Below are 12,809 nucleotides of genomic sequence, written 5' to 3' on the forward strand. Positions count from 1 at the left end.
TCCATACTTACGATTAAAGAGTGCAGGCATGCTTGACTTTTTCAATGAAAGATGTTTTTCCAAAAAACATACAGTTTCAGCACTTTTAATGTGGAAAGAATGTAAATTTCTATGTATTGAAAAGGAAGAGGCGGGGAAAATAATTTGGAAATTTGGACAAATTCCATCTGAGTTCATCCCTCCCTCCTCTTCTCTCTCCACCCTGGCGTCCAGCAATGTGTTTCTCGTTGTCCTTTTCTAACTCTCAACACGCTCTGTCGGCATTTTTGTCGTGCTTGAAAACCACTCACACAATTTTTTTTACAACTCAACAATGCTTGTTTTTCACAGAATCATACTCAAATTTAATCAACAGCAAAATGAGCAAAACATATAACAGCAATTTCCATCCGTGCAGGCACACTGTGAGAATGATTGTCACATATACAGTGGAGGAAATTAGGTCTACTTTCTGTAGGATCATTTACTGTTCCCTCAGGACACCTGGTCCTTTTCAATGTTATGATAAGTTAATTATACACATAAATTATGGTTTCTGGTCATCTGCATTTGCACAAAAGTACTTAACCATATACTATAAAGGTCATATATGTGGCAGAAGAAGAAGAAAATCAGTACTGTACCTTCAACTCCTCCTTGTTTTTTTACTCAATTCTGGAGGTGGATATATTGTTTAAATAAAGCTATATTGGTATTAATTACATTCATTTTTCAGCCTCCAGGAAGGACAAAAAGTTAAATATAGAATAGTTGTTTCCCGCCCAAAAGCGTATCTTATAGTAAGAAAGAGCTTCTTATAGATTCTTTGATGGTAAAGCTTCTTTATGAAATGCCAACAATGAAGTTGTATTAAGATGTGATGTCTCCTCTCTGTAGTGTTACCATGTATAAGTCTCTGATTAGAAAGACATGTTGCATTATTTAGCTGCAAGATTTTGGTCATTATTCTTATTTCCCTTCATTACACGTTTTCGGTGGTTAAAATATACCCTAAATCTCTCTGATATTAAGATCCACAGAGAACAATCTTCACATAGAGTCTTTGTTGTTTACATGAGGCAATTCAAGTCAGTATTAGAGGTTATTAAGGTTCATGTTTGAGCTGGCCCTCATAGCTCTTCATGAGACCAGTCTGGTGTACAGGATCTCCTCAGTCTATGGGCCTGATCATCATACGAACAGCCTTCATGGAGTAGAAGCCTCCACCATAGTCTGCCCAGAACATCCCATCTTGAAATTTGCTGCGGTAGACTCCTCCGGTGTACCAGACACCGTTTAGGTTGGCCTGGCCACAAGCGTTGTACCACCAGCCTCCTTTATGGAAATGGGCACAGTTTCCTGTTGTGTGATAGACAGGAAGGGTGATTAATGCAAATACATCAACAGATTTGTAGCTTTGTTCAGAGAACATCACCGTACCAACAGAAAATGTTGCATCTAAAATTATTCAATGATGATTTTTAAGTCTCTGGAAAAGTAAACTCATGTTATCATCATTGCTGTGTCCAATACAACATATTCTCCTACTATACCAAATATGTCTTCACATTGAGTATGTAGTGCTCACATATTCATAGTATGCAATTTTAAATATGTGATTATTTCCCAGATGTGAACTCGATTGGCTATAATTTTCAAATATGATACAGAAGCTCACACTTTATACTCAACTGTCCCTGCTATTCAGACAATCCAATGGTGGTCAAATTGTGTTATAGGGCTCAACACCAGTGCTACTTTGGTGCCATTGTCCACTATAGCTTGGATTGGAAAACATGACTGATGAAGTCCTCTGATGAGAAGAGGACATGAGTTAGTAAGATGCTAATAGTAAACCTACCGTCACATCGAGTTTGTTTGAGCTTATACTGTTTGAGTATGTTGTACGGCAACCATTTGTGTGACATTGTGTCATCGTGCACTTTTTTATGTTTAATCTATAAGATGTAATCACACATTTTTATACCAGTGACATAAAGATGACATTTTCTCATTAAAGAACACATGTATTTAAAACTGACAGCTGTTTGTCACACATTGTTTGATATCTTTTTGGTTACAGCTAGCGGAGGCAATATTGAACACTTTATAAGCTTCCGTTTGGTCAACCAGTATTTGTTTAGAACAATTGAATTATCCGCTTCAGAGGGCATCGATGTCAGTCTTTACAATGGTCTGTCTTCAATACACTACAGTAGCTTGGAAAAAGATCCATTTTAGATATTTGTTCATATTTTAATTTTCTACTAGACTGAGGTGTGTCATAGAAGAGGAGTGTCTTGTTTTGGAGTGGACCAATAAAAAAGAATTGTGTTCTTGTGTACAGTTTTCCTTTAAAGAATGTGAAAACCTTAAACATAATATCTGAAGACTTCTAAGCTCTCAGGTAGGACCTTATAATTCCAAGCTCATAATAATGACATCATGTTTATGATCCTGGTTTTGAGGCTTTTATGAGATACAAGAATCCTGATAGTCCTTATTTCTCTGTTTATGGCCAGGAAAGCTGCATATTTCTGAATATTTCCATGCTGTTATGTCTATATAAATAAAACACATACCATTTTAACATAAAAAAACATGTAACCAGAACCCTCCATAAAGAAAATTTTAGATCCAGAATGAGGATACTTGTCTGGGAGGCTTATCATTTCAACAAAAAATGAGCCTTATAGCAGCCCCATGCTCATATACCTGTGAAGCCATCCTTGTCTCGATCTAGAGTGGTGAACTGTTTGCCATTGTGGCTGCTGAGGGAGTCCCCGGCATTGCCCTGGTAGGTGCCGAGGCGTAGACGGAAACCTTCACTTTCAGGCTCCAGATGGAAGCTGCTGTACTGAGCATAGACCTTTTTGTCCATCCAGTCCTCAAGCTCCACCAACAGCTTGTAGTCCCCCTGCCTCCCCAGTTTGTATATACCTTCCAGACCGAGCCAGTACTCTCCGTCTATGTTGCCAAAGCCACTCTGAGTCAAAGGAAGATAAAAGGGACAGTTATGGAAAGAATAAGGATAACAATACACGTTGTTGAGTCTAAGGAGTTTGGAAAGACAATAATTGTTCAGCAACATAAACCATGTTTTGCATGAGTCTGCAGGATTGTGACAGAATAAATGAGAACGTCTCTTTTTGGTTAGGTTTCAGCCAGGGTCAAGATGCATTCACAAAACTTCAAAAGAAAAAACAAACTGTGACAAAAGAATGCCTCACTGCTTTTGAAATGACGACAAACGACATGTTGTTGAGTTCATGCAGGAAAATAAGCATCCGTCTTCTGATTCTGGTTTCTCGCTTAAACCTCACAGATCTCTTGGATCAGGGCTGATGGCGGAACTGGCCTGGTCCCTTAGTGTTGAATAACCGCGAGCAATCTAATGTACGTCTGGCATGAGTGTCCAGAACACTTCACTTGGTTGAGGTTTGTGATTGTGGATAAGCCGTGTGAGCCAGCATATGATGAATGATGTAGGGTTTCAGCCATGGCCTCGTCTCTGCAGCATGTGGTGGCTTTGTTGGAGAGCGCAGAGGCAAATCAATGTTGAAGAGAGCAATTTAGCTTCTAGTTACACATGCACAAACCTGGCCGGCTGAATGGAAACCCAGATCGCATAGGCTGCCAGCAGTGATATATACTCCATCTCACTCTCACAGAGCTTTGATGAGAGGCTCTATATGGTGTGGTATAGTAAGCCAACCAGCCATCCATCCAGGAAGGCGCTGTAGTAGCAGCAGTTTTGGAAAGAAATGCCCTTAGATTGAGCTGTGGAACATACCTTCCTAGTGGGGCATCTAATTTTTCATAATGGGAATCTCAAACCAAATGACCTTCAGAAAGAGTGCTGCTGACAGGGTGTTATATTTTATAGTAAGTGAAAACACAAGGATTGCAGACATGGAAAGTGCAGAGTGAGACTCAAGAGAAAGTGAGGTTCAACTAATTAAGTGATATAACAATATCTCTTTTGACCCTGGGTGAAATGTTCTTTGTGTCTCAGGAGAGGAGAGAGAAAAATAAGACAGACATCGCAAGACAAGTGGCTTTATCTTCACCTTGTAGTTTTCCCAGTTCCTAAAGAAGTTGACAGATCCGTCTCTCCTGCTTTGGATGACGGTCCAGCCTCCATTGTCGATATCCTGCTCACACCAGACCTGCATTGGCCTCTCTGCTTCATCTGGTTTGATCAGATACATGCCGCTGGTGATCTGGCCAGCTTCCTGTGCATCGAAACAATCTCTGAACGGGCCTGAAGGAAATAAAAAATAAGAGAGGCAGAAAGACCTTAGGAAACGGGACAGTAGAAAGTATTTGTTTAAAGTTTGCGTAAGATATATTGGAGGGCAGGAGTACTTCATCTGACTTTATTTGTTTTGTATTGTCCATTAAAAATCAAACAGTGAATGACTGTATGACATCATTCAGTGACTGAATGAGTTTTAGCCACTTTTTGTTTCCAGCACAGAGACAATAATGTGACTACAACAAATTTTACATAAAAGACACTGTTGTCACAGACTGAAAAAGCAGGAAAACAAACGAGTAACAAATATTATACAAGAAGACTGAGTAGGCTGAGGGAATACACATTTATCTTGGTCCAAGCCAAAATGTTGTCTTTGAAAAAAGCCTACACAAGAAAATGCATTGGTTTTAATGGTAGATTGGTAGACACCAAATGTTAGTTGGTAAAAAAAGGGTAATGGTATGTATACTATATACTCTATACTATATACCTCCATTCAATATGCCTATATCTCTCTGTATTTAAACACATCTTAACTATTTAGATGTTTGTGCAGCATGGGTTTTAAGATACAGGAGAGAGGTAAAGTTATATTTACTCAGCTTGGTATGCTATGATTTGCTTTAGGCTACCTTAGCTGCAGCTTGAACACTTCAGTGGCAAAGTTGGCATAGAAATGATTGTAGTTCCTCCAAGTCTAAACAAAAGTCTGAATATGGAGTTAATTAAGCATTGACTTAAGATGTAGTCACTGTGATTTTGCTCGGGCAGTCTTAGCCACTTCTGTTGCCAAGGGACTGAGACAGTAACTTATATGAAATTACCCCAACAACCTCACTGTCTGAGAGCTTCATAAGAAGGGGGAAAACAGTAAACAGAACCATTCCAGACAAGCAGAGTAATTCAAAACCCTTTTATGTATTTCAGCAAAGATGTTTACAATGTCTTTCAAAAACAGCAGCAGATACAGGAACAAATTACGTCAGTACAGCAAGAAATAACTTGTTTTTATTTGAGGTAAAACAACAAAAAAAGTTAACCCGCCATATGTGTGACCAGCATCTGCTTTTTGTCAAGGTAATTCAACATTCCCATTACATGTTTTTTAATTAAAACCACATGGAGTTGTGCGTTTACTTTAAGGTGGAGTAACCCCCTCTGGGCTAATAATCAAAATAATGTAAAGGAAGCCCATTCACTACATGAAGTGTACCAAAAGTGCCTCTACTTTGTGGTTTGCGGTAGACTATCATGGCTGCCCGGTTTTGTCTGCATCTCACATGCAATGGAAAAGTCTTGTGAAGGATCATTTTCATATACAGCCGCACTGAAATCCTACACACTTTGTTATTCTTGGGCAAGGGCGATCTAAATGTGTCAGGAATTTCTGTTGATGAGCAAAATCGCACTGGTTCAGTCTTTCTTTGCTTTGCTTTGAGTCCCTTGACTCGGTTGAGACGTTACAGCATTTTTATTTCCATTCTGGTTTGTGCTGTTTTTGTTGAGCGATGAGCAGAGTTCCAGCTGAGTTTGCAGAACCTTAACCTTTGAAAATAACTCCACTGGCCCACCTGCAGCTGTTTTATAACTCAGTGATTATTATTTTGTTATGGTTGGCCTGAAAAGTCCTGACTGCCATATATTTAACCATGAAAGCTAAGGAATTTTTTAACTAGGTCAATAAAGAGATGCATGAAAATAACTGAGTAGATGGATGAAGGGATGGATGATCAGTTGTGAAGTCAGTCCACAACTGCAGTTGGGGGTTACATTTCTCAATGGTTAATTAATAATTAGAGTGCCATTACATTTTATATACAAAGTTGAATGCCTATATGGCGACCAATGACTTTATCTACAGGACCAACACACATTTGAGTGAAGCATCTCAACACTTATTGGATGGGTTCCCAGTTCATGACTCAGTGTGAATAAATTGTGACTCCGGTGAGCTTCTGGATATTCATCTGGCACTATCATTGTATAAAATGATAAGTTGTCTGCTTTGCTTGTTTTGGTTTTAAAATGTATTGTTTGAACATCTAATGATACATAAAAATATGTCATATTAATCGTTTTAATTAACTTTGCGTATGGGAAGAATGTTAGCTTGCTAATGGTAGCATACTTCAGAACTCTGTATAGTTAAGACAAAGTATAGCTTCACTAAGTCACAAAAATGACTTTAAACTTTTAATATCAAACAAACAAACAATACTTAAAAAGAAGTCAATACTTTTTTAGGACTGCTTTAGCCATAAATATACATTTGCACCAGATGGCTGTTCTCGAGCAATCTGAATTGCTCAAGGTCTCTACTGCTAAAAAACAAGATTTTGTTCTTGCTGGTGTAGTGCTCTCTCATGATGGACTAATGTTGGGTTTCTCTAAATGATTTAACAAAGAGTACAGTTTAGTCTTGAATTACTAATATAGATGTAAAATGTTATTTTTGTGGATGGAAGGATCGGCGATCCAACCGTATGACTCACCTTCAGTGCTGAAGTTTCTCTGCAATGGTTTCTGAACTTCCAGGGTGCCACCGGTTGGTGATGGCCCTGATCGAGAGCCCCTTTCGCGAGCAAATCTTTGTGTATTGTCTCTCTGGATCTCATTGGTGAAACGTGGCACATTAACAGGTATGTTCTCAGGCACCACCTGCACCATTGGAGGTAAGACGGGTGGCTGCTCATGCCTCTGGTTATACACCTGCATACAACGCTCCTCTAATGCCCCAATCAGCACTGACTGGTTGTTCACTACAGCAGACAGGGCAGCATATTTGGCCTCCAATTCCCTGTACCTGGAGGCCAACCGGAGTGACTCCGATGTTGCATTGAGGATGCGTGTCTCCAGCTGTGCTAGCTCCAGTGAGTTGTCCCTCTTCCTGATGATCTCGTGTAGAAGCTGCATGTAGAGTTGAGTCACTCTGGAGTTCATGTTCCTGCTCTCTTTCCTCAATAGCTTCATCTCATTCACCATGTTGCCGTCCACATCCACCACCAGCTTCAGATTCTCCATCTCTCGACGCTGCTTTGACAGGAGGTCACGCACTCCAGCTACATCCAGACGTGTCACTCGGTCCTTGTCCACTGAATAACCACGGGCAGCGCAGATGGGTCCTGTGATCTTCTGCTCAGGGACTAGAAAGGTGTAAGAGCACTTCTTGTTTTCTCCATTAGCTTCTGGAGCCCTTCGTATCCGAGAGAGGAGGGGGTGCTTGGTGAAGGCTTGGCTCCAGAGAGAAAGACCAAAGAGAATAAATAGACTCCATGCTCCAGGTCCCATGGTTACTCCTATTTTTATCAGTCAACACGCTTAAGATCTATAGAAAAGAAATGAGAAGTTTAGATCATTAAAGTTTGTGTTATCATATGTATACACTTGTTTTATTACATTTATTAGAAAGACCAAAAGCCATAATGTACAAGTCTACAATTAGTCAATTCTAATCTCTGGCAGGTTTTTCATACTCAACTTTGGGTCCATTAGTTCTTACTTAAAGGGATACTTCACCCATTTGCATGAAGCTGTGTATCATTAGAAACATGGTAGTAGTGTTGAATGGTCATGAATCCAGCCCTCATTTTGCCCTGAGACGAGAAAAATATGTTTTTCTTTGCTTGAAAGTTTTCTTCATGTGATGCAATATGACGCTTTTTGAATCACATGAAGAAAACTTTCAAGCAAAGAAAAACACATTTTTCTCGTCTCAGGGTAAAATGAGAGTTGGATTCATGACCATTCAACACAACTACCATGTTACTAATGATACACAGCTTCATGCAAATGGGTGAAGTATCCCTTTAAGGTCCCTATGAGGTTCATAATTGTATTTCCTTACACTTGGGCTCTTGGGATGTAAATAGCTAAAGAGGATGGTAAAAGTGAAATATTTGATGTCATAAGGTGATTACTACTTTTTATTACTACTTTTGTCTACTGTAACATGCGGTTGGGAACCGGAGGGTCTGTCGAGGGGCTTTTTTTTTTTTTTGTACTTTACTTGAGCAAGGCACCGAACCCCTACCTGCTCAGGGGGCACTCAGTGGGGGCTGCTGCTGCACTCTGACACCTCTTCATAAATTCATGTCCACAGGTCCTGCTTGTGCATGTGTGTGATTCAGGCTTGTGTGTGAGAAGCATGTCTCTAAAATAACAGAGTGTGAACCTGAATTTCCCCCTCAGGGATTAATTAAGTATTCGTAAAGTATATATAATTTAAAAAAAACTGAGCTGGGAAACTTTCCAAAATTGAAATCAGACATTCAGAGATGCAGCAGGGTCATTGGTCCTTTACTGTTACTGCAGAGAGACACTGCAAAGACTGTGCGTCTGAAGGGACATAATAGCATGCGATTAGTCGTGATTAAAAAAAATATTAGTGCCTTAATTTCAGACCTTGATCAATTGCAGTCAATTAGTTAATACAAACATACCTAGTTAGCATGTTAATCTATGGCAACTAAAATGGTAACAATACCTGCAATACAGCTGCATGCATGTATGTAGCCTTTAATGATGATACAAAAGCACAGCTAATTTCCTAAACAACTGCACATCTATAAACAATACTGAAAGATAGGATGATTATCCATTTGTTGATGACTATATTCATCAAACGAATTATATATTATTTAATGGGACGCACTGACAGAACAAGGTCAGAATTGACTAAAATCAATGCACAGTTTCTATGTTTTTCACAACAAAGGCACAAGTGAAATGCTTTATCTTATAGTTATTTTTTTTAGGGATTTTTGAATTAACTGTACTGTTGATATTAAAAAACTTAGCCCTGACAACACAAACAATAATTGTTAGGATCAAGTCATTGTTGGATACAACCCTTTTTTTGGCCTCAACACTAATAAAATACAGAAAATCACTAGGCTTAGTTTTTAATTTGGGGCCAAGTACTTACAAAGAAGTTTGCAACTCATTTTGTACTTTTTGTCCAATTTCCTACCAGATGTTTTCCATTCCCCACTCTAATCTGATATAATCCAACAAAAGCACTGGGCATGCAAATCCTACATTTTGCATGGTGAGAGGGCTTCCAGTCAAGAATCAACACAAGAGTCCTGCTTCGTGCTGATGTAAACGAGCATGGAAATTTGAAGTGAAAGCTAGCAGACTATGGAAGAAGCACAGCTGGAATCACATTGAGTGCAGCTCTTGGCAAGATGCACTTTCTTGTACGCCTGTGGTGGAGTAAGTGGTGGAGCTGTGCCACCCGCCCACCACAAATCTGTTATCATAACTTAAACAGTATTTTCAATACATTCCCTCATGGCTTCTCTTTCATTATGGCCCATGTCTGTATCAGGTGTCTGGGTGTGTATGAGAGTGAGGGGGGGTTGTTTTTCATATTTTTGTGGATCTCCTTGCTCAGACCTTCCATGAACCTCCCCTATAGTGTTTCAGTGGACCTGCCCTGGCACGTGTGGAGAATTAACCTCCAAAAACCTCGGAGTCTGACCAAAAATTGAAAAATATTTGGTACAATTGAGTTAATGTTGCCATGGATTGCACTGGAAATGTCCTTTTAAGGAATAGCATAACTAAGCTTTTGTTGGCTGGTTGCGTGAGACTTCTGTTCTCCAAAGAGTCTGATTCTGCCTCTTCAAATGAAGTTCATTTTCTTGCCTCTGTTCACAAGTGCTTGCTCATGCTGATTGAATGTTGGGTTCCCTTTAATCATAATACAAAGAGAAAGAAGAAGGACCTGCATCATGTGAATTGTCCTGGGTAATTTGGCACTATTTGCGTAATAATTTATTGTGTTATTCATTAATTATAAAGAAGGTGTACAACTGTATGTCAGTAATGAGAAATATGGTAAAAAAAAAAAAAATCAGGCAGAATTAATCCAGAATTAATCCTTGGTTCTTCTGACTCATTCTAACATGTGACATTTCTGCCTTGCTGGTATGAGGAGAAAAAGGTTTCGTTTTTGGGGGGAGCAGAAGGGGAGCAGGATTCCCTTATTTATGAGTAATGTTCTCTAGACTCTATTTTTGGAAAGGAAGCTTAGCATTTGATCTTATTGGTTTTGACAGCAAAACCAGTGGAATGGAGGGGGGGGGGGGGGGGGGGGGGGGGGGGTTGGTGATGTTCGAAAATGCATGCTAAGTGAAGGTCCCTCCTTGTACATTCAATAGCCAGGCTTGGATGGAGAAGTGGAGATAGACGGGAGCCAACCTGAGGCTGATTTTGGCAGCTGGGCCAAATCCAACCAGAAGGCAGTCTGCTGTATGTGGCCAAGGAGGCTGAGTAACCTTCATCTAACACTTCAGCACACAATATGATCGAATGCACATAGGAGCTCATCAAAACAAATCTGCAGAGGACTTTAACAAATGGCAATGAAGCAAAGATAAATGAGTCCAATACAGAGACAGCAGAGGCACTGAGTCATTCCTGTGGTCTCGTCTTGATGTTTAGTTGCACTGAAGAGTCTGCTGATAGGATCCAAGAGCATTACCTAAACTCAAACTGCTGCTGAAGCACAGTAGTATCCCTCTCTTGTTGTCAAAGACAAATAGTCTGAAGAGAAATATAAACTATTATGGTTTTCATTGTTTCTTGAAGAAAAATGACTTCTTGACAATAAAAAAAAAAAGACTTGAGCCAACTTTAGTGCTTAATAACTGGCTTGGAAGTTCAGCAGCAGAGAAAATGCCTTGAAGCCTTTTATTTAAGAGTCAGCAGTTTGTTTTGTTTCAGATTATAAACCATCTGAGGGCAAAGACAAACTTAACGCGCTTTAAGGAAAATGGGCCATGTGTCAGAGCTCAGGAACACCTTGGCACTGTCTGTCTGTTATTATTACCAAGAAAGGACTTTTCACTGTCTTTCCTTAATCACAGGTCATCCCCCTTCAATACTTTCATCTCAGCTATTTGGCCCGTCTGCAAGTCTCCAGCCACACAATATGAATCTCACAGGGCCCGGTCTGACAGGAGTGACAGTGTTTACACAGAGGCTTCTCAGCCACGGCTGTGAATCTCATCGGCAGTTTTTGCAGCCAGGTTCCTCTCCGTCGTTCACACCCGGCTGGTCTTCATCAAGTCAACCACAGCAGCTATGTTTTTTTTTCTTACTGACAAAAAAGAGTATTTTCCTCTTTTACTTACTCAGAGCCAGATCTGACCAGATCCAGCCACTCCATTTAGATTAATTCAGTCCTTGGTACCAGACAGGTCAAACTTTGCGGTGGCAGATTTTCCCATCCAATGAGGAACAGGAGGACACTGCCAATGGCCCAGTAACTTTAAGTGTTGAGATCTTTCTGTCTGCTGGTATGCTCCTCTTTAAGAGATTTTATTTGGCATATAAACCCTCGAAAAGGTTATCCCAGGGAATACAGATGCTTTCCTTATTTTCTCTCCAACTTTATTTCAACAATATGGTACAAAAATAAAATGAATTGGAAAGCAACTTTCTTGCGGCTTTTGCTCCTGGTCAGCAGATTTTTCGGGACTGTACCAATTAGCCAATCATTTTTTTAATGGTGCCACTGATGATTTCTGTCTTCTGAGGGGAGGATATGATTCATGACCCAGTTTGTACAGGGAATGGACAGGGGGTTTACACCACATGGATATATGAATCAATTTAAGTTCAGTTAAGTCGTTCCATGGTTCTTTCAAGGACACATGGATGTCTAGAGGACTCCACTTCTACAAAGAATTTAAATCAAACATCATTGTTCTTTGTCTGTGTAGTCTCTCAGTCATCCAAGTCATAGTAATTCAAAACTTGATAAACAAAAAAAAAAGACAAGCAAATGGACTTGGTTAAAGGTTTTAAATACCGAATTATACCAGGTTTAACCAAGTCCAGTTTGGGGTCTTGAAAGTCCTTCAACCAAGTCAAGTTGCCTTTTAAATCAAATGTTGACAGTTATTCTTGAAATTGCAACTTTCCATTCAGTAAATGTTAACTTTCAGCACTTCAAAGACCTTTATAAGTAAAACACAAAAACAATTGTCAGATTAAACTTCTTACCTGTGTAGTGAGTTCAGTCAGTGGTCCAGGAGGTGCAGGTATAAGTCCCAGTTTGGTGCCTCAGTTGTGTTTCATACACAGATTTACACTCTCCATTCTCCTCCTCTCATTCCAAGTCTCCCTCAGCCGCTGCTCTCCTTGAGAATGAAGGCCAGCGTGCAGCTATGGCACAAGCAAAACCCCGTCCACTAAGAGAACAGCAGAGGGTGGTCTAAACACACAGAGAGAGGAAGGTTGATAGTGAGAGTTTTGCAGCAGAGGGAATGCTTGGCCCTGCCTTCCTTGCCTGATGTTGTGTAAAGTCAAGAAACACAAAAGAGACTCCTCCTTTTCGAGAATCCTTTATTTTCCCAAAAAGTCAGAGGGAGATCAGATTGGCTGAGGGTCATCAAGAGTTTGGAGGACACTCAAAATCAGTCAAGCTGTAATCATTTCACTCTCCTCAGGTTTTTTTTGTTTTTTTTAAGTGGTTTTGCTTCCCACCGGCTATTTGTCGCTTAGATTTGCAAAGATTGCTGACATCCGAATAAACACTCCTTTTTCTTCTCCCCTCACA

The 12,809-nt window shown here is 39.9% G+C and overlaps 2 protein-coding genes across 3 annotated transcripts in view; one reads left to right on the top strand and one right to left on the bottom strand.

Annotated features, from left to right (window-relative positions):
* The window catches only part of LOC306826727 (protein zyg-11 homolog), a 28,194-nt gene that overhangs the window by 5,816 nt on the left and 9,569 nt on the right, over positions 1 to 12,809 (top strand). The window contains exon 1 of one of the 2 annotated variants that reach the window (XM_079348222.1): positions 7,338 to 7,393. The exons of the other annotated variant lie outside the window; for it this stretch is intronic. The gene's annotated coding sequence lies outside the window, so the exon portion shown is untranslated. Of the gene's footprint in view, positions 1 to 7,337; positions 7,394 to 12,809 lie in introns of those variants that run through there. 2 annotated transcript variants of the gene reach the window in all.
* Positions 318 to 12,486, bottom strand: angptl1b (angiopoietin-like 1b). Its single transcript, XM_079348223.1, has 5 exons — positions 12,254 to 12,486; positions 6,733 to 7,565; positions 4,050 to 4,243; positions 2,695 to 2,965; positions 318 to 1,338 (listed from the first exon to the last, which is right to left on the bottom strand). The coding sequence occupies exons 2-5, from the start codon at positions 7,526 to 7,528 to the stop codon at positions 1,151 to 1,153; spliced, it is 1,449 nt and encodes a 482-aa protein (XP_079204349.1). The 5' UTR covers positions 7,529 to 7,565; positions 12,254 to 12,486; the 3' UTR covers positions 318 to 1,150.

The sequence above is a fragment of the Symphodus melops genome (assembly GCF_947650265.1).
Source record: "Symphodus melops genome assembly, chromosome: 7".
NCBI lineage: Eukaryota > Metazoa > Chordata > Actinopteri > Labriformes > Labridae > Symphodus > Symphodus melops.